Genomic DNA, 26,585 nt, shown 5'->3' on the forward strand with positions numbered 1-26,585 from the left:
TTTAAAGCAATACTTTTTCAATGAATTTTTTTTACTGATATATTTATAGTAAAATTTCAATTTTTATTTCAGGTATTTGGTTTAATAAACACGGGCCTTTACGTGACCAGTTTTATGTATTCCTACATAATGTTTAAAGGCACATAAGTCTTAATATATTTGTTCTAATTATATATATTCGTTATTATGCAATCTTTGTTAGTGTCGTCGTCATATAATTTATATTCCTATTTTATGTTGTGTTTTTATAAAATTTCTATATTTTATTCGTTTTGTATTATAAAGTTAATAAAATTATTCCATGATAGTTTACTGGCAAAATACCTTTTTAATGCACCATAAACTCTCAATGCTGCTTCAATGCAAAAAGTGTGTACATACCGGAAAGGAGTCATCTGTATGGCACGTCACCAAATCACGTGAGAGTGATGGGGAAAAAATATCCTGGGACCGATTTTTTTAGTTTTAGAGACAAGAGTTTCGAACGAGAGAATCAGTAGGGTTGAGGAAGAGCGAAGATGCCAACAGTTGTAGTAACTCGACCACAAACGCAAGTTCCTCAAAGTGGATGCTGTTCCTGCTTACATACAGCATTCCTATCGGAACGGGTTGGAGTTTGCAAGCTTGCAGAAGTTGTAAGTACAGTACATACTTATAACAATCTATATATTGTCTTTGTTCTCTACATATTTCGGTAAAAGCGTTTAATTTTAATTATAAAGAATTGTTTCAATAATTTTTAACAATTTATATATTTTATTATCGTTGTCTAATTTCTTAACTCTAATACATTGTTGGATAAAATGCTTTGTAAAGTTATAAATGATCAATACATAAAAGTAAAGGTTTGTTCAGAACGTGCCATTAATGTACGACGATACAAGCAAGATTCAGTGCCATTTGACAAAAATAACTTTATTTCTCCGAGGTCGACAGCCAGACGTCTGTTAAGATTACGTTGCAGACCTTCAAAAAACTCAAAGGTTTTTGACCTGGCCATCCTAAAATATTAATGAAACAATACAATTTTAAACAAAACATTTAAAAAATTGTTAACTTTTGTAAAATGTCTGCTTGCTCTTAAAATTTATTATTTAATTTTAATTCCTATGACTTACATTTCTGTGTAAAATGTAAATCTTGTTTTTTATATATTTTTAAAAACTTTTATGTGTATCTATTGTAAATAAAAGGATTAATTTTACTTAAAAATTAATTACCATTTTATTAAAATATTTATTTTCATTTAGAATAGATACTCCTTTTTTACCGTTGATCCTTCCGAAATTAATTTACCGATCCTTTTTTTACACTGACACAATAAGAATAAATTCCAAATAGAACGGAATAAAACATCAAATAAGAAGAATTAGCCATTAAAATTCAAAAGTGAATTTTACTCTACTAAAATTTTTAAACATTAAATACAATAATAAAATATAATGAAAAATAAATTTTTTTTCCACCAGCATCAGGTTGGGAACCTCTGATTTAGAATGTTTTATAATAACTTTTATACAATTTTACTACGATTTATAATTCATTTTGATTTTTTTAAACGAATTATCTATTTATACTTTATAAAAATATTTCTGTATTCGGAAGTTCATACTTGGCTCACGTGCTGCATTTTTTTTAATTAATGAATAATTAAACTCCTTAGTTTAACTTGGTCTTCAAATTTCAAAATATTTGAACGACTGGTAAATCTACGTTCTTAATTCAAACATTTTTCATAGTTTTATTTTTAATTTTTCATTTTTATAAAATATTTTTTCTAACTGTGTGAAATGCTTTTCTTTTTTATCATTTTATGAAAAGATCCTTTTCCTTTTTACAATTAAATTTTAATGTAGGCTATTTTATCAAAAATATAAAATGTCTCGTTATTGCTCTTAAATCAGTTATTTTGAGGCATTCCCTGCATGTTTAGATAAATTTTCTTTACTTATTACCGTAATAGCAATAAGTAATACTTCTTATATTACTTATTGTTTCCCCCCACATTTGAACGCATTGAAAGATCTGCAAAACTATTGATAGAAAGAATTTCAATTTTTATAAAATTGGCCCAAAGAATTCCTTCCTTTTTAAGCTATTATTTTAAATTAGCGGTTTGCTTCTGTGTGTTTCCAGCATAATTCGATTATTTTAATTATATAATCAGGATTTTAAAGCATAGTTAAAAGAAACTTTAAATTACAATATTGGAAAAGAATAATAATCGTGGAAATGATTGGGTATTAATACTTAAGCAACGCGCTGGATCAAAAGTTTGCTTTCAGTCTGCAAACTGTTTTCTATTAGTTGAGAGCGTAAACGATTGATATGCGCTATGATTGAGATGAATTAGTAATAGGAATTAAACGCATTCTGAGGAATCAATTTATGCATATCGTATCGAAAAGTAAGTAGTTTTTTTAAGCAAAAATACTTGGTTCTGCCTGTATATTTTAGGAAAATAAACGCGCATTACTACGTACAGTACCTTCTCAACGTTTCGCGGATGTTCTAGAATTTGTCTGAAGACCCCAGTTTGAGAAACGCTGCACTAAATGATGATATATTCATTGTAATAATTAAGAATATATATAAAAATTACGATCATTTTGATAAAATTAATTTAATACTTCGTAAATGTTAATTTTAAGTTCTCTTCCTTCTGTACAGATGTGTCCGAACTTTTCTTCTAGTGGCCCAATATTTTTCTTTTTTTAAATGATGTGTCTGTTTAAGAATACAGAAGTCATCGCTTTAACGTAAACCTGATGCGATTTAAGTCACAGCAATAACATCTTAAAATAAATACGATGTTTTTAACTTGACTAAACGTATAGGAATTAGTTATGACCTACTTTCAGTCATTTTTACGAGATTTTTTAATATATAATGAATTTAGTGTTTCAAAATTGTCATTTCTACAATAATTTCAGGAAATAACTTTGTGTACGAAGTAAAATATAACAAATCAAAATGCAAAAATATATTTGGTCATTACTACTATTATATTGTTCAAAAATATCTGCATAGATAATTTAAAATTTAGAGCATTTACATTTTTATCGGGCTTAGTAAACTAAGTATTCAGATTCAATTATTTTTACAATTAAATTCCACTTTACATAAATCTTGAAGTTTATTTCAAAAACAACTTTACAAATATAAATACTATTTTTTAAAAATAATAACCAATTTATATGAATCTTTTAAATTTAAATTATTTGTTTTGATCTAAGAACAATGTTGAAATGTATTAATTATCGATCATCTATGAATTCCTAGATTATAACATTTATCAATTCGATTAATTAGAAAATGATCGAAATTTGAATTTTTATTAATTTTTCCACAATTAAATTTAAAATCTTTGTCATTATATTTAATATATATTATTTTTGTTATCGTACAACAAAACAATTTTTTTTTTATATAACAGACAGATTAAATTTAGATTAGGTAAATATCTTTTATTAAATTGTTACATAATCTGTATTAAATTATAAAATGTTCAAAATTTCATCTAAAATCAGTTTATTAGCGAGGTTGTGGCCGAAGTTTTAAACGCGAAAACGTTTCCTGTAAGCCTAGAAGTTTCACAATGGTCGAGCATGATTCCACTATCCAAACACAATTGTCAAACTTCTAGTCTTACAGGAAAGCGGCGCCGAACATCGACGTACACGTTTTAGGGTTTAAAACTTCGGCCTGAACCTCTCTGTTATCAAGGTAAATAAAGTTTTTTCTTAATCAGAAAGTTATATAAGTTTTATAAGATCATGAATATTTTTATGGTCGTAGTAATTTAGCTGAATAGCTTTCTGAAATTTATTACAATCCATCTTCTTTCTGTTCATTTCCCATAAAGATCACGAAAGTCCAGATCAGAGTCAAGTTCGGTTTCCTTGTATCAGAAATAAAACATTTTTCAACGGATCGTGTCTCCAATTTTTAAAGGACTTTTGATTTTATTGCATTAAGATTTGCATGTGAAATTCTTTTAGGACCACAAAGTCTCTCGCGTGATAATAGATGTTCACGAATGAATTCTTAATTCACAACGCAGTCTAGAAGGATCTCATCAAAATATATTAAATCAAACACTTTTGAAAATATTTTATATTTGAATCAGTATAGTCAACTTACACTGTGTTTAATAAGCGAATTTTATATGCTTTGTTTCATTTGAAAGTTTATAATGGTTCTTGTTTTCTTGCTTTTCTGAAAAAAGTTACTTATAATTTTATGATTTAGGTGTCTATTTTTATATTTTTTAGTGCTTCAACTAAAGTGATAAAATTATTCGTTTATTGATCAGATTTTCTTTTTTTTTTTTAAATCTTTCCTATATTTACAAAATTTAGTTCGAGAATCAAATAAGTGTTAACAGATCCTTTAACAAAATAACTGAATACGGCAAGCCTTTGATTTAACNAACGAAAATGAAAATTTGCTTGATAATTCAACTACGCTTGTTGGAGAACAATAAAAACACTACACTCAACAAGCCACCAATAAAACTCAACTGCCTAACCTATAACCAAAGTCTCCTTTTAATTTGTTTTTAAAAAAAAGCGCTTGACAAACTTGCCCCGCATGCCGAAGTTGCCCCGGTCTCCCCTATATATTACATTTTCAAATATAAAAAATTAGTCCATCTCTGGGTTCTTCACATAAGTACCCTTTTTACACTACACAACAGTTCTACACAAATACCCTTTGGGTTCTTCTGGATCTGTCACTGCATGCTGCTGAGAGTTGATTTAGACCATAGGTTCTCAAACTTATTTCGACCACTGCCTACTTTAAGATTAAAAAAAATCTAGTGCCCACATATTTTTAACTTACCTTTATACATTACCATCTGTTGCATATCTTAAAAACAGTTATTGCAAATATAATGTTTAAACATGCATTATTATATGGATAGGATAGATAGGGTGTGACCCATATCCTATTTCTGAGATGAAAGAATGTTTCAATGAGAAGAAATAAAACTCATATTTAATCACTGAGCCTTCTACTGCCCCCTGAAAGCCTCCAGCACCCACAAGGGGACATTATCGCCCACTTTGAGAAAGGATGATGTAGACTAATAACTGACTTTTTCCATTAATGTAATGTTATAATACTTTTGCTTTGTTAATGGCAAAAATTCATTTAAGTGTAACACTAATGTTTTGGTGTAGGTAATCATGATAAATAAATGGACCTTTAAGTTACCTAATAACTTTAAAAATAATTTTTTTCATAAATGAGTATAATTTGAAAAAATTTTTTAACTGAATTACAATAACTTGAGTCCTTCATTGTATATGAAAAGTTGTTTAAATTACAATAAGCTCAATCCAAAACAAAATTGCTAAAATGCTGGAAATTTATAATGCAGAAATTTTTAATTACAAAGATGGCACACTTTCTAAGTACTTAGAGATTATTCTGAATATAAACATCTTAAATCTGGTAATTATACATATATTAAAGCCAAATGATCATTTGGCTGTAATAGATTGTTCTGAAATAATTTTGTACTTTTAATTTTAATATTTAATTCCATTATGAATTTTTTGACGAATATAATTAATCAATTAAGTCAAAATTACAAAATAAAAAGATGCTACTTTGGTATTTGTTGATGATATTAATATTTAATTCCATTATTAATTTTTTGACGAATATAATTAATCAATTAAGTCAAAATTACAAAATAAAAAGATGCTACTTTGGTATTTGTTGATGATAGCCTCTGTACTCAATCTGAACCAAGTTGATGGTGACATCAACACCGACAAAAAACAATAGAATCTTTCTGCGCTGAACATTGTGACATTGGTTGTCATTTGGTATCCAGAGGATATTCTTAAAATGAATTTCCCACTCTCACATGACTTGAATTTTTATTCCTGTGTGTACTGTTTTTAGTTTTCCCACATTTATAATTTAAGCAACACGATAATTATATAATTTTTCACAATAAAAATAAAGAATGTAAGGATTCCTGTAAAGTAATCCTATGATGGAACTACATTTGTGAGTATAATGGTATTCTTCGGTAGTTCACCTATCATGGTGATTTTGTGACGTCATATTGTTTGTTTTTACTTATCTCGCTATTAACTCGGTGAGATGGAATGTAGCAAGGCGAAGTAACCAAGAACTCGCTCCTCATCTGTCAATGACAATAGGACCGTCATTTTCTATCGGTTGGTTTACAACTTACAAAATTACTTCAGGGATCGTTAGGGAGGGTTTAAGTGGCGAGGTATTTACAGTTGTGCCCATTCAGTATCCATCTGTAGTTGCTGAATCATCTGATCTTGGTCGTTGATCTAAAGTGTCTGCCGTTGGTGGAACTGTCTCGAAAGTCAGTTCGATAAACCACAAGTCGTTTTGATGGAACTAAACAGTTACTGCTTAAGAAAAGAATTTCGAGAAAATAAATACAATTTAATTTTCTCAGTTATTAGCGAGGTTGAGGCCGAAGTTTTAAACGTGAAAACGTTTGACAATGATGTTTGATGTTTGGAAAGTCGAGCATGATTCCACTGACTATCCATTGTCAAACTTCTAGGCTTACAGAAAAGCGGCGCTGAACGTCCGACGTACACCTTTTCGCGTTTAAAACTTCGGCCTCAACCTTGCTATTGTTATCTATTACGGACATTCGAAGAGACAATTAATAGATGGCGTTGTTATAAGTCGAAGTATCGCGTACTCATTTGCAAATCCGTGTAAATTGAGAACTTAAAAAAAGTTCGACTAAATAAATATAATATTTTAATAGTTTTCCGAAATAAAAATGCTAGTTTTTTAGCAAGAATAACATCGAAATGTTCTTTAGTGTTACCGTGAAAATACTTATTCTATTATACAGTATATAAATTAAATTTCAAATCGTACAATAGAAAGGAATTGATCAGACTATCATCGCGCAGACATGACAACGCATGAATGCATGCATAAACATACTTCGTGAAGTAGCTCTGTCTAGAGTGGAATCTTTTAAAAATAAAATATTCACGAAAATGGATGGAAATAAGCTTTGTTAAAAATGTTGTATTCAGTGATATATTCGAAAAGTAATATGTAAAAATTATAATCTGATTCGATATAGATTAAAATTCAGATTTTTATTTCTCATTTTGAAAATAATTTCAAAAATCTCTTACTTTACAAAATTCACCTGTAAAAAAATAAAGAAGAGATGAATAGCATTTATGAAAATATTTCCAGATTTTATTAAGTACGAAAGCGATTCAAAATTCTAATTACTGTAACATCAAACTAATTGGCAAGTCATATTTCTGATCAAACTGCAAATTTAAACGGATTCTTCATATTTTTAAAAATAGTTTAAAAATCTAATAAAATAAACTTATCTTTTTGATTTCTTAATATCCCTCCGTTCCTTCGGAGCGGAGAATCAAATACAGGTAATTAGAAAACAATTCAATGTTCAAAACAAAAATGTCAAAATTACAAAATAATCAATATATTATGTAATAAAATATTAAACAACAAACTAATTTTAGTGTCATAGGAATTTTCATTAAGTATCAATAATAACACATNTACAATTTTACTACGATTTATAATTCATTTTGATTTTTTTAAACGAATTATCTATTTATACTTTATAAAAATATTTCTGTATTCGGAAGTTCATACTTGGCTCACGTGCTGCATTTTTTTTAATTAATGAATAATTAAACTCCTTAGTTTAACTTGGTCTTCAAATTTCAAAATATTTGAACGACTGGTAAATCTACGTTCTTAATTCAAACATTTTTCATAGTTTTATTTTTAATTTTTCATTTTTATAAAATATTTTTTCTAACTGTGTGAAATGCTTTTCTTTTTTATCATTTTATGAAAAGATCCTTTTCCTTTTTACAATTAAATTTTAATGTAGGCTATTTTATCAAAAATATAAAATGTCTCGTTATTGCTCTTAAATCAGTTATTTTGAGGCATTCCCTGCATGTTTAGATAAATTTTCTTTACTTATTACCGTAATAGCAATAAGTAATACTTCTTATATTACTTATTGTTTCCCCCCACATTTGAACGCATTGAAAGATCTGCAAAACTATTGATAGAAAGAATTTCAATTTTTATAAAATTGGCCCAAAGAATTCCTTCCTTTTTAAGCTATTATTTTAAATTAGCGGTTTGCTTCTGTGTGTTTCCAGCATAATTCGATTATTTTAATTATATAATCAGGATTTTAAAGCATAGTTAAAAGAAACTTTAAATTACAATATTGGAAAAGAATAATAATCGTGGAAATGATTGGGTATTAATACTTAAGCAACGCGCTGGATCAAAAGTTTGCTTTCAGTCTGCAAACTGTTTTCTATTAGTTGAGAGCGTAAACGATTGATATGCGCTATGATTGAGATGAATTAGTAATAGGAATTAAACGCATTCTGAGGAATCAATTTATGCATATCGTATCGAAAAGTAAGTAGTTTTTTTAAGCAAAAATACTTGGTTCTGCCTGTATATTTTAGGAAAATAAACGCGCATTACTACGTACAGTACCTTCTCAACGTTTCGCGGATGTTCTAGAATTTGTCTGAAGACCCCAGTTTAAGAAACACTGCACTAAATGATAATATATTCATTGTAATAATTAAGAATATATATAAAAATTACGATCATTTTGATAAAATTAATTTAATACTTCGTAAATGTTAATTTTAAGTTCTCTTCCTTCTGTACAGATGTGTCCGAACTTTTCTTCTAGTGGCCCAATATTTTTCTTTTTTTAAATGATGTGTCTGTTTAAGAATACAGAAGTCATCGCTTTAACGTAAACCTGATGCGATTTAAGTCACAGCAATAACATCTTAAAATAAATACGATGTTTTTAACTTGACTAAACGTATAGGAATTAGTTATGACCTACTTTCAGTCATTTTTACGAGATTTTTTAATATATAATGAATTTAGTGTTTCAAAATTGTCATTTCTACAATAATTTCAGGAAATAACTTTGTGTACGAAGTAAAATATAACAAATCAAAATGCAAAAATATATTTGGTCATTACTACTATTATATTGTTCAAAAATATCTGCATAGATAATTTAAAATTTAGAGCATTTACATTTTTATCGGGCTTAGTAAACTAAGTATTCAGATTCAATTATTTTTACAATTAAATTCCACTTTACATAAATCTTGAAGTTTATTTCAAAAACAACTNAATTACAAAATAATCAATATATTATGTAATAAAATATTAAACAACAAACTAATTTTAGTGTCATAGGAATTTTCATTAAGTATCAATAATAACACATTATTAACAAATATTTTTATAATCTCTAACTTTACATTCAATAAATGTATTTATTTAATAATTCCAAAAATTAGCACTTTTATTTAAAATTTTTATTTAAATTATTTTTTCATAGTAGTTATAAATCTGTAAACTTTGGCCTGACAAACTAAATTTTTCAAATTCATGACATTTTTTTTTTAGTTGTAAGTTGACAATAATTCCATGTTGATTGAAATCTATTATGGGTTTTATATTATATATATTGCCATTTTATTTATGACTATGGGAAGGATTTGTATGAACGTGCATGTTTTTTCCCTTAAATGCTATGAGGATGAAACCGCGATGTAAATGTAAACACGATTTTGATCAAAGTGGCAGTAGCGTAGCGTAGTGGGGGCGGCAGGGGCGGCACTTTTAGGGGACGGCAAAATTTCACAATTAATAATAATGGTTCAAATTTTTACAAGATATTATTTCATTTCATATTTTTGTAATGTAATTTATAGCCCAATTAGAAATAAATTATACATTTTTTTTTTCACTATATTATACCTGGGCAAGCTTTAGCTAGTAATTTCAATAAATATTACTTAAAATTAAATATCAAAATGTTTTATTTATATTTTTATATCGCCATATACCATTCAAAACATCAAAGTTAAATCTGTAATTTTGCTATAGTGTAGAATTATTTCACTTGGAAGTTCATGGCCAGGTTTTTGCTGTGAGAAAGGGGTCTTGGGCATGATAAGTTTGAGAACCATTATATTAAGGTATACGGATTTAGAATAAAGTTCGAATTAATAAAATAATTATTCTATATTCTTTATTAATGATGAATAACAATATATATTAGTACAAATTCCATTTAATATTTTGTTATATTAATATTTAATTCCATTATTAATTTTTTGACGAATATAATTAATCAATTAAGTCAAAATTACAAAATAAAAAGATGCTACTTTGGTATTTGTTGATGATAGCCTCTGTACTCAATCTGAACCAAGTTGATGGTGACATCAACACCGACAAAAAACAATAGAATCTTTCTGCGCTGAACATTGTGACATTGGTTGTCATTTGGTATCCAGAGGATATTCTTAAAATGAATTTCCCACTCTCACATGACTTGAATTTTTATTCCTGTGTGTACTGTTTTTAGTTTTCCCACATTTATAATTTAAGCAACACGATNGCAATCAAATAGATCCAAAACTCAATCACGATAATGTTATCGATAGTACTGCAGTCACTATCGAATATTTCCGAGGTCAACGTCAAAACCGGATCCGGTTGTTCTAGTGTGAATCCAGCCTTAACCGCCTCGACCATCCTGCTATTGGTAGTATAGTGACCAAATATCCGCCTTCCGGAAATCCTTGACCAAATATCCGCCTTCCGGAAATACTTGACCAAATATCCGCCTTCCGGAAATCCGAAATTACCAGAAAACTAGCTACTTCTGAAACCGGCCAGTTCTGAACTTAACAGTATATTGCAGGGGTGGGCAAGCAAAAGTTCAGTGGGAGCCGAAATGTAGGTTTTGCAAAATGCATGTGAGCCGCAGTTCTGTACCGCGATTTTATTATATAATATAAATATAAAACAAATATTGAATTTTTATAATAAGCATATTTTCACAAAATTGTGGAAATAAAATTGTAAAAATAATAATAAAAAGCATAAATTAAGCACTTTCAGCAAGAACCGCATGTAACTCAAAATGAGCCTCATTTGCCCATGTCTGGTATATTGTATAGCTGTAGTCCGTCGCGCGGCCGCTTTGTTTTTTCCGTGGCATACTCATCGCACAACGCCATTTCCAGTGACATACGGTATGTTAATAAGTTTCCTTCTTTACTTTCCATTATTTGTTTTTATTTTTTTCTACAATACAAGAATTAATTTTGACAAGATAAGGTTGTCAAAATAGATAGCTTACTACTTACAATTAATTCAGTTTATCAAGTTCTGTACTGTTTGAGTACAGAACTTGATAAACTTAATGAAGAACAAAATTTACTTTAACATTTTCAACTATTTTTTAATTTTAAATATTTCTCTTTGCGCCAAAAACTACCAACTTCAAAAGTTATTTACAAGTTATAGATCATTTTGAATGTATTTTATACATACATTTTAGAACTAAATTTGAAATATAAGTACTTAACCAATTATGTTATTCAAAAAGCGTAAAAGAAAAAAACCAAAATACCATTACGTAGTGTGAGCTTTAGTATGAAACCTGCAGTATTTAAATACTTTAGTCAATAGTCATACAATTTTGTATCTCTTCTAACATATATTATTTTAACTTTTCATTGTATATCTTTTTAGTGTAAATACTGAAGAATGCTCTCTTGTAAAATTTTGTTTTAAAATAATCACGTAAGAATCTGATATTTATTTGAAATTTATTATAAATTCTTTTCAACTTTTAAGTTATATAAATGATTTGGAAGTAATTAAATACCGTTTCTTTCCTGCCATTCGATCTCTAATGAATTAGAATAAATTAAAAAAGCTACATAAATCAGGATTAACAGTCATTAGAAATTTAATACAGATCGTGAGTGAAGTTTCCCTGATTTCATAATTATGTTCAGGCATATAGGTTAACTTATGTCCCTCCTATTTATGAAACTTCAATACAAATGACAGATTTGAAGATATGTCAGTTTTTTCCTTATGTCATCAGTTCTGAAAATAGTTTACCGAAAATTCAGATTTTTCTCATGTCATATTATCAGTGATCATCCGTATTAATTTTTGTTTTTGTTGTAACAGATTTGTTTTAGATAATTTAAGATTAAAAAATAATTACTTTTTTCTTTTTCCGCTTAATATTTAAGAGCTTTCTTAAACATCTTTCCAAATTTTAATACTGTTAAACAAAATTTCCATTACAATAGTCTAATTTTTGAGTTATAGAAATTATGTCAAATGTACAGATGAGATACCTATTAGGCATCATTTATAAATTAAATAACGCTATTTTTATACTTCTCAACTACCGTCCCATCCATGTATTGTGCTTTGTAACGATGTGGCACATAACCATACGCAAAATTATACAACACATTCTCGATCACCCCCTTAATTGTATTAGGAATAATACATATCACGAACGTTACATTATTTTATTAATTACATGTATAACTTACAAAGCAATGAAATAACAATATGCTTCGCTAAGCAACACTTCAGAAACTAAAATAAATTATCTCTTTACTCAAAGGTTGAGACACTAGCATTACGAAACATTTTTGTAAACATTTCCCACCCTTTTGTAACGAGTCGTAACGATTACCTGCATACCAACCTACCCATATCTGCGTCACATAATTTATGGACGATCCCTATCTTCAATTTTCAACTTGTGGATATTAATATGCAATATATCTTGTTTAATTCACAAATATAATTAATTAATCGTTTCGATATATATTCGGAATATGCTAAATACAATTGGATAACATCGTATCCTTTTTTAACCGTATACATTTTGTCCAAAAATGTTTAAAAATAGACGTTCCTGGAGTATTCCTGGAAATACTATTAAAAAAGTAATTCTTAGTATTACAATGGCCATAAAATAAACTATTCATAAATTAAATTTATTATATCCGTAATAATTCAAATTGTCTTTTAACAGTTCATATACTAATTGATAAACGTAAATTATGATATTTTTGTAATTATTTGTTAAACATTTACGAAAGATAATCCTAGTTTAAGCATTTTTTAATTATTTTTTCTGGAAAACGAAATAAAATTTAGATATGTAATTATAATACAGGGAAGACGACGAATTTCGTCGTCTTTCTCATCAACCCAAACAATAGTTTTAATTATAGCTGGAGTAATTATTTCGAGATATTGAAACTGCGTGAGATACTAAAAATCTCCGTAACGAACGTCTATAAAATATCAAGTAGGTTTAAATCTTATATATGATTTACACTTATTTGAAGTGTTTATCTATTCATATTGCTTTTAAGGGAAAACAAAGTATGAGCGATTACGTGAACATTATTTGTATAACATTTACGCTAAATATTGTTAGTCTTTGAATGACTCCTACTTAAATTCTGACTAGCAATTTTTATAAATATAACTAAAAATTGGTTTATGGTCTTATAATAAACATATACTTAACTGAATTTATTATTATTTAACTCGATTAACGCTGTAATTTCTTTTTAATTAATGAGAATACACATATAAAATTATTTAGATATTTTAACTGTTAAACAAAGCAGCGTTTACAAACTAAGTTTTTACAATACAATTAACATTAATATATGTTGTTAATTGTGCTAAACAATGTTAAATAACATTTAATCTATATACAATTACATGGCTATGTTATATATTATTATTATTAAGAACTAGCAAAGATATATTAGCGATTACGAATATATTCTACATGGGCTTAATGCAGATCACTTGTAAATATAATAACTTTTGTAGTTTAAAATTTACATTATTTAAAATGAAATTCTTTAAAATTATATTTTAAATATAGTTAAAACATGTTCCGATAATTGAGAAACCCGAAACACTAAAAGTGATTGAAGAATAAGTTAAATTTTTTGAGGGGAATTTGATAACTACGATATTCTCGGATTTATGCATCTTCATTCCTGAAGTTAATTGACCATAATGACATTTCATACAGTACTTGACAATGTTTGAAAACAAAAACAAAGATTTTCTTTTTATTCATGAGGAGACGTAAAGTATTTACCCAGAGCTACACATGTAATTCAATGCAACCAAATTTTTACTAAATTAATTTTTCTTTAATGGTTAAAAATATATCATAAATCTATTTAACATATAAAAACATAAAAATCCTTGTACTTAATTATGTGTTTATGACAAATTAAAATGGGATCAAATCACAAAGAAAATATATATTTATTATTTTTAAATAAAAACAGAAAATATTTACTTGTATTTTATTATTAAAAAATTCTAAGAATGAATTTAAATATTTTAAAATATATATCAAATATAATTCATAACAGCATATCAAATTTAATTAAATTAAGAAATACCTGCTTTTTTAAATCACAGATGGCGCTCATTTCATCGAAATTTATCCAAAATTGCATCTTTAATCAGAATTTTAAAATAAAAATATTCATTTGGAAATAATTAAAAGTAATTAATATTACTTTTTGATTTATTTTTATTCATATCAAATTGAATAAAATTGTCTTTCTATTTTTATTTTCAATAAAAATTTAATATAACATTGCAGTAGTTGTATTGCAGAAAATTAAATAAATTTTTTATTTAAATCATTATTTTTTTATGTATAATAAATACTTAAATTTAAGATACACAGTTATATCATTTTTTTTCCATTTTTTAAAGAAATAATAAGTCTTTCTTTTTAGTTTTCAAAGGAACAAAAGTGAAACAAAGTTAACTATAAATCATTATTATATCAGATAAAATTTCTTTATTTGACTTATATTAAATTTTTATGTAGTACAAATATTATTATTAATATTATAGGCCTTAATTTAGAAAGAACAAATGGTCCCCTCTCCTATCTATGGTCCTTTGTAAAACTGGAAACACTTTTTCACGATTAAAATGTTAATGTATAAGTCTCTGCATAAGTCTAAAGAGGAAAAATATAATCTAAATGACAAAATTTTATCGGGTTCTTTACTTAAATCTACACAAAATATATCCCTGGATGCATAACGATAGAATGTAGGCTAATTACCTTAACAACAAGAGAATTCAGGACATTGCTCTGATGGTCAACATCACTATTTGTTGAGGTTGTGCCTCTCATTGATGCTGATCATTAGTACTAAAACTTGCATATTTCTTACAAACTGATGTTCGTTTCGTATATAATTGACCTCTTAACTTGGAATATTAGAATAGAGTTTCTTAAACTGCTTTGGGTGGATCATCCAAAATTCTTAATTTTCTTTTTACTCCTTAATTTTTCTCTGCTTAAGTTTTAAGTAGTTTGATTTAATCTATAGTAGAACTTTAATGTTATGACAACTGACAAATGTATAATGAATAACTTTTTAAAAGTAAGTAATTAAATCATGGAAATAAAAATGAAATAGTATTTTGCCTGTTATAGAATTTCTAATATGTCCCTTTCTATTTTATAGTATATATTTATAAAGAGAATAAGAAAAATCCTTGGGTAATAATACATTATCTAATTTTATGTCTACGTATGAAATATTTTATTATATATCTGGGTTATTTATTCGAAACTATAAAACACTAGAAAATTTTTCCGGTATTTGAATATTTCCAACTTCTGGATTAATTAATACAGAAATCTAATTATTTACCTCCGTAAGAAAAGCATAGTTCAGTTAACTGGGGAATCGGATATCTTGTGATAACATTGAATAAGTTTATTGTAACATATTTTTTACTAACGATAAATACTAATACTTTTGATTTTCTTACATTAAAAAAAAATTATCATCAAAATGTATTTACTAAGTTTGGTTTGACATACTCAGGATTCTGACATCATGCCAAAAAGGATATTGAGCTATGATGGCCTTGTCCCAGTCATTTTATATTTAATATTTGAAACTGACCTTATTTTTTGATTGTATCTTACTTATTTTCTACTACCCAAAATTGTCTCGTTTCCATCTTCAAGTGATTAGTCTTGTAGGTCATAGAAATTTGATTCTTAAATTTAAAAAACTATTAGAGGTGTTAAAATGTGATTTATTTTTTCAGTAAATAAATACATTACATTCATCAGATAAATTTTGTATTAAAATTTTTAACTTAAAAAAAATTAAGTTTAATAAAAAAAATATATATATTGTTTGTAAATAGACTACTGAATATTCATTTTTTAAAAAAGTTAATGTATATTTTTTTAACGTTTACATACATTTTTGTATTATCATTCAGCTATAGTTCTAATATATATTATTTATTAATCAAACATTATACCAGTATATTTATTTTATAATATTAAAACCATTAAGGTTCTATTAAATGATAATTTCACTTATATAATAATTTTATAAAATTTTAACGTGTATAATTAGAATTTTATGATCGCTTTATATTGCTAAATAGCAAACTTATACAGGATTCACTATTGGAACTAATCAGAGTGAACTATAAACGTAAATACAAATCCAAAGAGCAAAGAAGGGGCATTTGAATTGTTCTTTACAAATAAAAATAAGAGTAAATTATTTATATTGGCACTAAGAAATCAAATGTCTTGGCTACAAAATGTGTATAACAAAACAAGATTTAATCAGATAACCTAAATAGAATTAACTATGGAGGAGTGAAGTGTAACAAACCAGCTATGTGCTACCTAATGATAAGAAGCTTTGTGCAGCACATAAAATGGTTTGTGTTATATAGTTGAGAATGTCGAACAGAAGCATTGTTGAACGTTACACGTAACGGGTGATGAAAATCCTTAATTACTGTGTGAGAATTTACTTTAAAAAAGTAAACGTTACAAAAATTTATTTTTAAACTATGATGGGGAAGAAATTTTTCCCATCATAGTTTAAAAATAACGGAGGAAATAATAATATAAATAATAATAAAAAAGTTTCGAAAGATATTTTAAGCTATTCCTTGAAGGTTTGTTTTTTTTTTGTTGTTGTATTTTAATGCTATGGTGTTGCTGTTTAGTAGTTTTCAATATTTTTAAACTACGTAAACTAGCCAGATAATTCAAAGTTTGGAAAGTTTTTAAAAATATAAGAAATTTTCTTTAGAAGGAAGAGGGAAAAAAATTCAATGGACGATCTAATTTATATATCAGGAAAAAATTCAAAAATATATGAAAGTTTGCAGAAAATATTAGTTTCATTGATGCACTATAACAATGTTATAAAATTATAAAATAACTTTTACATCACTTCAAAATATTTCTTATTAAAAACTAAATTCTTATTTTTTTAATTTAATATAAAGAATTTAATTTAGAATAAAAAAACACAATAAAAAGTCAAAACTTTTCTCTTTCTAAATAATTCGACTCTGTAATAATCTATAATGATCATTGAACAAAGATTTTTAAAAAAGAGATACTATCATGTATCACATAATTTAAAGTGAAATATTGCTAACTGAAAGATAAATATCAGCACTCATTTAAAAAAATTCTCTCTGAGGGTACTAAGAACGGTTTTTTCTTTCCTATGTCATTATGGGTTTTTCCAGGCCCACAACACATCGACCGGATAGCGAAGGATGTAACCTGGCGTCTCCGGGTCAAATCACACGTGGAAATTTCTGAAGATCCTACACAGACTCTAATTTGAAACTTCGGTACGCTCGCTGGCTGATTCATGCTAATTCCTCTTTTAGACATATCCAAATACATTACGTTGTTCCAATAGGAATTAGATCTATGTTTAAAAATGTATTTGCTGATTAAATACTTCTTTCATATTTGGTTCTTTTAATGCTGTAGATAGCGAGGGTCTTTTTTTCCTATACTCAACTTAGATTCACCCAGATTTACAATAGAGGCAGCCGGGTAGTGGGGGAGAGAATCCTACGTATCCGATACAAACCGCCCATGAAAAATGCTGAGATTTTTTACCCTGATACGATCCCGGGTGTCCCAGAATGGTAAGCCTAAGCATAATCGCTTGGTTGAAGGTTAACAGAAGCAAATTATATGTAGAAATAATTGAAACAATTAAAACTTTTATTAGAATAATTCAAATTCTATAAAAATATCTTTTATTGCGTAAAAAAATATTTCATATATAAATTATACAGCGTATTTTAATAATTAATGGCCGATAAATCATAATGAAATTTAACTTCATTTTTATCTGTTGTATTTTGAATTTTTCTTATTTTCAAACGCTTATCTTAAGCATTCTAGTTACTCGAATTCACAAAAAAATGTGGCACACCTGTTGCTTACGATACGATACATTGAACTTTCTAATTTATGGTGACAACGTGAAATTCCCGGCAATTTAAATGACATCATCTGTTTTTGTGACGTCATGAGTCAGCACAATAAAGATAAGAAATATTTATTGGATAGGGTTAGGCATAAATCGTATATTATAAAATTTCACACTATCTAAGGCAAGATAGTCATGCTGTTCTGGGAAGTCATGAAATGATATAAACATTGCTATAGGTCTATTTGATTATCTTACAAATATTTTCATTACCTTATATTGTTTGTATTTATAAAGTTTAATTTAAAGTTTGGTTCATTAAATTTCAGTATTATTTCAGTATTTCAGTATTAATCACGATGGCAATGGCACACGATCTCAAACTCAAAAATTGTGTTGTTTAATCATAAAAAAAAAACAAAATTGGATTTGTAATTCATATAAAACTTGGAAATACAAAGCTAAAAAAGTATCTGCTACAAAAATATTTGATAAAAGACAGATCGTAAATCCCTAAGGATAACTGGATAAGTGCCTCTTAGAATTCGAGGCAAGGCGTGTCTTTGTAATTAGATCTGAAGTAGTCCGCGTGACTTCTCGAAAGTGCACCAGCAACATATATAAATTATTAAAGCATTCCTTAAATATTTTTCGGTTATATTTATTAACTGCAAATAATCATTGATTGCCTTTTAATTATAATAAGATCAATTGTTAATATTTTATTTAAAAAAATTACTTTTCTGTGTGGTCTACTTCAAATTTCAAAAAAAAATGCGACTGTTTTTACAGCACTTAGTGAATTCGACTCAATTTACAAATAGTAACAAAAGTCTAATACTGCTTTTTTAAATGAATCTATTATATGTAGCATATATCACATGTATCTTGTAAATAGTATGTAACAGATCCATGTAGTAAACTAATTTATGAAATGTAAACTTGGATGTAATCTATGAAATGTAAAAATGTAGGCATAATGAAATTAATATCATTTTATTCAATAGATTTTTTATATATTTTTTTTAATTCTAGGGAGAAAGAATGCATATACGTCAAACTGATTATATTTAGAAGTAAATTTAAATTTTAGTTTTATACACAAATTAAGTTTAAATTTGAAATGAATATCTAATTAAATTCTTTAATTAAATTTTTATTGCATTAACGATTCTTAATTAAAAGCGATTAGAATAAATTTTAAACTGATTTTAACTAAATTATCCGATAATGTAATTTATACCATGAAATTTTGCTATTGCGTTAAACTTATTACTAAACTATTTAACATTAATTCAAATTAAATTATTCTAATTTATCAATTAAAATATTTTTAAAGATTAAATATTATTTTTTAAATGTGTAATTAAATCTGATCACTTTTGTATCTGTAATTCTATAGGTTGAATGGCATTTTTATTGATACAGGCAAAAATAAAAAAAATAACCCACTTTCCATCATCAACTCACAAATAATAATGCTTTTTAATGAATGTGAGTTACGTGTCAATGATTTCGAATCGATTTTAAATGTCACAAATTGTAGTTTCACAAACGATAGTTTCAAATGAGAACATAAACCGGAAATTCGGTTGTTTTTCTACTAGCTTTGCAATATGATAATTGAAAGTTCGATACTTCTGAATGAATGACATATTTTATGCAGCTCATATGACACTCTTTACAGGTAAAAAGTAAGAGAAAAATTCTATTTTCTGAGTTAAAAAAATAAATAATTAATATATTGTTTGTATGTACTTGTTATGTACAGCATCTCCTGACAAATAGTAGCAATACTTAAATACTGTCAGAATTGTTTATATAACCGCATTATTTCTTTAAAATAGATTGCAGAAGCATATTAGATGATTGATAATGTTTCCTTTAAAATCACTAAAAAGGTTTTAAAATTAGAAACATGTTGTCTTTATATTTGTAAATAAACATATAAAATTAATATTATAAAATTTAAGATTATTATATTGATTTTAAAATTAAATTTATAATTTAACAATTAATTTTAGATAATTGTATATAATCTTTTAATTTATTATATTTTTTTAAAAAATAAATTTGTGTGTAGAAACATTTGCTAAGATAAACACTAAAAGACTGCAAAGGTTTATTAGATAATCTTTAAACCTTTAGACCTTTTAAAAGTCTAATTAACCTTTAAAGGGTTATATTTCTTCCTAATGATGATTTATAAATATATTATTAAATTAGTTAAAAAAGTAAATAAAGTGAGTAAGAAAGGAAACAAGACAGGCGTTTATATTGCATACAATTAGTTTTAATATTTAATCTGTTTAGTCAGTTTTTAACTTGTTTACCTCGAAGTTTATTTATATTAGATATAAAGTTAAAATAATTTATTTTCTGAATTGTTCCATTTGCCAAATATTACAATAATGTAGCGTTGATAAATAAAAACTTTAATGTACACTTGAAAATTGATCATCACGTTTCGCAAAATCAATATTAAAACTCAGTCGGATGATTCTGAATAGTTTTTCCATTTTCAGATTGAATTTATAAATTTACTTCTGTAAATAAACAAGTTTTATGTTTATAAATGGAAATTCTCGTATATATTTACAAGAACTGTATAAAAATTTACCGAATTTTCGATACTAATCATCACGAAATTCGGATTTATGTCAAATTGATTTAACATTTATTTGGAAATGCATTGTTATTAAATATTCTGTTATTATTACTATAATGTAGAATGTATTATACGCATATTACATATGATACAAATATAGTTTACTTATCTGAATCCAGAGCTATAAAAGAAAATTGCTTTACTTTATATTCTACTCAATAGATTTCTAATCTTTATCACATTTCCTATGCACAGAAATGACAAAATTAAACAGTAATTTTTACTTAACGTAATTATGATTAAAGTAGCTATAACAAATAAATTTTCTTACTGGCAAAATTAAATAAATAACTGTTGTGAAACTACATAAACCTATGTAACTGGAAATCCGATACAAAACCGTGTCGGATATATAAGGTTACAACGGTAATCAAGAGAACATTATTGTAAATAAACACAAAACATAATTCATAAAGTATTACAGTATTTATATAATATTTTTAGTCACGTACAATCTTATATATTTACTTATAATTTAAAAATAATTTTCTAATTCATTTTAAAACATATTTATGATTTTTCAGTTGTTTGGAGGAATATGCTTGGGACTTGTATTTACTTATGGTACTCCAATATGGCTTCTGCTTGGACCTTCTTACGCTTTATTTATTACTAGTTCGGCAGCTGCCGTAATCGGAGCAACTGTGGCTCTTTTCTCTTACCTCATCTCTGCCCATACTTACAGAACCGTTCGAAGCACAGTTTATGTGAGTCTTTAAAGTATTACTGTAAAAATCGTAATACACTTTTTTAATACTATAAGCAATATCTTTAATATAAAACTTATTATTAAATATCAAGATTTGCAAAATTATGGCCTAGAGACGATTAATAATTTTATGAGTCATGACGAACATTTATGAGTCATGAATTTTTAAAATCCATGGAAATTGTGTGTGTGAATTTCCTCTGTGTACAAAATAGGAATTTTATTTTTTCTATTTATATACCTATTAAGAAAGGTTCAAAATCTAAGAATAAATAAAAATCGTTCATTTGCGCGATAATAGAACATTCTTCACGTAAATGCAAATACAATGCAATTGTCTAAGAAGTGAAGACACATTAACTCTTGCATACTTATGAATTTCAGCATTTCGAAGCATATGAAATTAGGTAATTCGTGAGTTTACACGAATTTGGAAATTACAAGGAAATAAGATCGAACTGTTTTTATTTACGAATTATTTAGTTCCAATGAAGGAAAAAATTTCCAATATTATTGTTTGAGGAAAAACAGTTATAGTAGTTATTTTGCAATATATTACCTATAAATTGTCCTATTTCATATTTGTAGTTTTCTCACAAGAAGCTCAGACCCTTTCACATAAAAACAATTCACATACTTAACTTCTAATTAAACTCCAATAATTCAATAGTGAGATCACATCTATAATAAAAAACGAATTATTGTATATCATTTAACTTCTAATCTATTCTAATGTCTTAATTATAAGATAGAATTTTCCATCTAAAACAAACTTTGTTAAAGCTTATTCATGCTACAATTCAATAAGTGACCAGTAAAACTTTGAATATTTAATTTTGAAATTTGAATATAGTTATTTTATCTATCATCGCTATTTTCTAATGGAAAATTTATATTTACCAAAAATCTTATAGCCTACATTTTCTTGGTTATCAATTTTAAAATTTGGAAAAACCGTAAAAGATGTGAAGATCCTACAACGCAATGTTTTTATTTGAATAATATATTTAAATTAATGAGCAAAAAGCGAGCTTGTAGACTTATACCCAACTGTAACGTCAATGACTTTTCATTCTTAAACTGTAATCAAAGTTGTTATGATTTTAAAATAAATCAAAGAAAAACAGTTATATGTAACACAGAGAAATACTAAAAAGTTTAAACTTTCAACTATGAAATTCTTAACTCCTCATAATAAATTACATGATAAATCATATTTGTTTATTTATAAAAACAATATTTATTACTTAATAATAAAAAATCTTATTTATGAAGAATGTTATTGGAATATTCAGTGTTCTTAATGCATAGCCTAAGACGATAATTTAATTAATGAGGGGAATGATGGTTTTATCTTTATACCTAATTAAGCTGTTCCTATGAGCGTTCACATAAAAAAAAAACCATAAACACTAAATTTGATATGCTGCTGTCTTAATATGTTATCTATTTGAAAATATTGATGGCCGGATTTGGTCCATTAGCCGACTTTTGCCCACCTCTGCTATATTTCAAAAATAACTACTTATGAGGTTATGTTGTAACTTAGATTCAGTTTAGTCATTAATACATATAACAAATTCTTGAATTATATTAAACTCAATCTGATTTTATTGAATAAACTATTATTATTATTATATAATTTTATAAATGAATAATTATTCTTACCATTGCTGTTGAATATAATAAATTTTATAATTAAAAAATATAATTAGCTTAATATTTGTAACATTTCATATAAAATTTATGAATTCTTTTACATAAATATTGAAATAAAAAACTTGTTACCTTTATAAAATATTCTAATTAACTGGAAAATGATTTTTTAAAATGCAAATTGACTTCATTATTATTGTACAAATGATTTTATATGAAAAATGATATTAAATAACTTTTTAAATTATGATGATAATTAATTATTTCTAGAATACTGTATTAAAAAATGTAAATAAATACTTTAACATATAAATTTCTTCTTATTGAAATAATAAAAAAATATACATTATTATTATTTATAATCAGAAATAAATTCAAAATTAAATATAGATTTTACATAATCTGTATAAAAAGACATATATTTAATTCTTTCAATTATTATTTTGCTTTGAAACTGTTACCATGTATTTATAGTTCACGGTTTAAAGACGTAATAATATTTTTCTTCGTTATTTAAATTTGACCTCATTTTGTAAAATGAAATTTATAAATAGCATTATTACATCTTTGACAGATATAGTTTATATCTAACATATTTATTAATTAATATAAAATTTTACTCACAAAATATGAATTTATAAAAATCTTAATTACCGTATACTGATCAAAAACTGAAAACAATGAATGATTAATTATATTTATGAATTTTATTTACTTAATTAATTTTTATTTTGTCCACATTTTCCTCCTAACCAAGGATCATTTAAGGTAATTACACTATTAACTTTATAAAATATATTACATAGATTATAGTTACTGTATATAATATTATGGGTCACAACATTCTCACGAACTCAGTGAGGCGATTCTTTACAATCTCTATTCCATTTGTTCTTCACAGGAAATCGTTCAAAATGTAGTAGCTTCTATATTATACATATCTGCTTCTGTCTTCCTGTTGATTCAGACTTCTGTATTTCTATGGCCTATGTATCTCATCATCCCATATTTTCAAGCTTATCCAGCTCTGATGACTGCGGGGGTAAAAAAAAATCACAAATAATAAAATGATCATATATTTTTATTATTAAATTATGATTTAAATATCTTTATTCTTTCAGGTTTTCGGAATTGCCAGTTGCTTGATACATATCTACGATGCTTACCACGCTTACAAGAGCTTTAAACAATAAATATTGATGTTTATTTAAAAATTTGAGTGCAATCATAAGTGTTTCGAAGTAATTTATATCATTCCAGTTAATGTTTTTTTTATTATTATAAATTATTTATAATTTGAATTGATCATTTATATAGTCTATTCCAAATGTTTGAAGCATTTAGTAAAATGGAAATTTAATTTGTGTTCTAATTTTATGCTTTTGTTAACATTTGAAAAAATATTTTAACGAGTTAAATTATTACAAGAAGATAATAAAAATTAAATTTTCTTTTTAATTATGATTTTGTGTGTGTGTGTTCGTTAATTGATTTGCGTTACGGTCCAGGAATATAATTAAATGTAAGACAATAAACAATTTTTTCTAAACAGTTTTTTTTTTTAAATCCCAGACGACCAAACTCTTATGTTTTATGAATCAGATTCACTTAGCGACCTATTTCGGGTACTAAATTAGTAATTTAAGCAATAAAACACAATTTCAATTAAATAGCAAGTAGTGAAACGTTATGCGTAACACAAAGTTCGTATTTTAGATAATTAATTTACAAAACAATTATGAAATATAATTATACATTTTGTTCTTTTAAATAAATAAAAAATTGTAGTAATAATGATAAGAAATCTAAAGTAATTATAAATAATTGAATAACAGCATGAAAAACTTAAATTTGCATCCTATTTTTACTCTTCTGAAAAACTTCGTTAAGGTTTACTGCTCGTAATAAATAACATCTCGATTGTATCCACGCTTGACAGTTCGTTAGCGACTTCGATAAAACGAAGCCCAGCTACATTTTATAAAAATAAATTTTTAAATTCCAATTTTTTAAAAAACTTGTCATTATTTATTGAGGAAGTAATATATTTTATTTTCGAAGTTAGCGGCATACTCCGAAAGAAAGAAGACGTTTCTACGAAGATTACTTTATAATTGATTATTTTAATTATTAAAATATATAAAAATAATCATTAAATTTTCATTGATTAAAACGGAAAAAAACATTTACGGTATTTAAACGTATTTTTAATTGACAAGCGCTTTGAATAATTTTATTGTTATTAAGTACAGTAAAATGATACTGTTAAGGTAACAATGCACAGATGGTGGCGCTTAAATCACGTGTCTCGACAATTACGCATAGGTTTTAGTGTCAGACAGATGGCGCCACACCGAAATCATTCCTTCCATTAGGTGGCGCTAGCATAGGTAAAGGGCCATGTAACGAAGTGTGTGTAGAAGAGGTAGAAATCACGTTTATTCAAAACTCGCTTGTCAAAGAGGTGTGATTAAAACAACGGATTTCCTGAATATATCGCAATAATACAGGTAATTCGTTCCTTTTCTCTATTCTCCGGACTCTAATACGCATTATTTTTTACGAATAACTTTAATCTAAACAATTGTATATAAATTAATCGATAACAATTATACAAAAGCTGTCTGTCAAAGACGCTTTTTTTTAAATTAGATTAACAAGGATTTTTTAAAACCGGAAAGTGTATACAGGTATTTTTATATAAATAAAAATACTTTAATGCGATGTTATGTTGATATGGAGGGTTTTTCTTTGCTTTTCTGTTACCTTATTTTGCTTTTGACAACGCCAAAAACTACTTCCGTATCTATTTAAAGACTTCAAAAAATATTTAAACCATAGTTTAAACTTTAATATGTTTTTTAAAACCGTAAACAATTCTTTAAACTGTTAAAATTAATAATAAAAAATAATAATAAGAGGGATTGATTCTTATAAGTTAAGAGGAAAGTATAGAGTTGACCTTGAAAACTAGTTGAGGTAGAATCTTAAATTTTTTTTTTTTTAAATACGTTTCTCCGCCATTTACCTAATCTGGCAACGAGAAAGATTAAAAATAATTTTCCGAACGTTAAGTAAATAAATTATTTAGAAGTGATTTGTTTACTCTCATTTATCCATATTTTCATGCTTTGTGCCGCATTTGGAACATTTCCGTTTATCCAATTATCTAAATTGCTTAACAAGAGCCAGGTAATGGGAAATCGGTGAACCGCATCTTCGTTTGTTTCGTGTTCTTCCGAATAAAACAACAAAAAAAATATATCGAACTAGCCGATTTTTTTATTAAATAAATATTCCCCACTCCAACAAGTTACGCGTAGTTAAGATCATCTGGAGATTA

General features: G+C 26.4%; 1 protein-coding gene across 3 annotated transcripts; it reads left to right on the forward strand.

Annotated features, from left to right (window-relative positions):
* LOC111613081 (protein singles bar-like) lies at positions 1 to 24,646 on the forward strand. 3 transcript variants are annotated; one of them, XM_023354387.1, is made up of 4 exons: positions 1 to 635; positions 21,402 to 21,584; positions 24,144 to 24,284; positions 24,364 to 24,646. In XM_023354387.1, exons 1-4 carry the CDS (start codon positions 519 to 521, stop codon positions 24,433 to 24,435), a joined length of 513 nt encoding a protein of 170 aa, XP_023210155.1. In that variant the 5' UTR covers positions 1 to 518; the 3' UTR covers positions 24,436 to 24,646. The 3 variants fall into 3 exon arrangements, with proteins under 3 accessions (XP_023210155.1, XP_023210157.1, XP_023210156.1); XM_023354389.1 differs by lacking the exon at positions 24,364 to 24,646 and adding an exon at positions 24,000 to 24,010 and having other exon boundaries at positions 24,144 to 24,232; XM_023354388.1 differs by lacking the exon at positions 24,144 to 24,284.
* Positions 24,647 to 26,585: the final 1,939 nt, after the last annotated feature.

The sequence above is a fragment of the Centruroides sculpturatus genome, unplaced genomic scaffold (genome assembly GCF_000671375.1).
Source record: "Centruroides sculpturatus isolate CEXI.00-Female unplaced genomic scaffold, Cexi_2.0 scaffold1697, whole genome shotgun sequence".
Lineage (NCBI taxonomy): Eukaryota > Metazoa > Arthropoda > Arachnida > Scorpiones > Buthidae > Centruroides > Centruroides sculpturatus.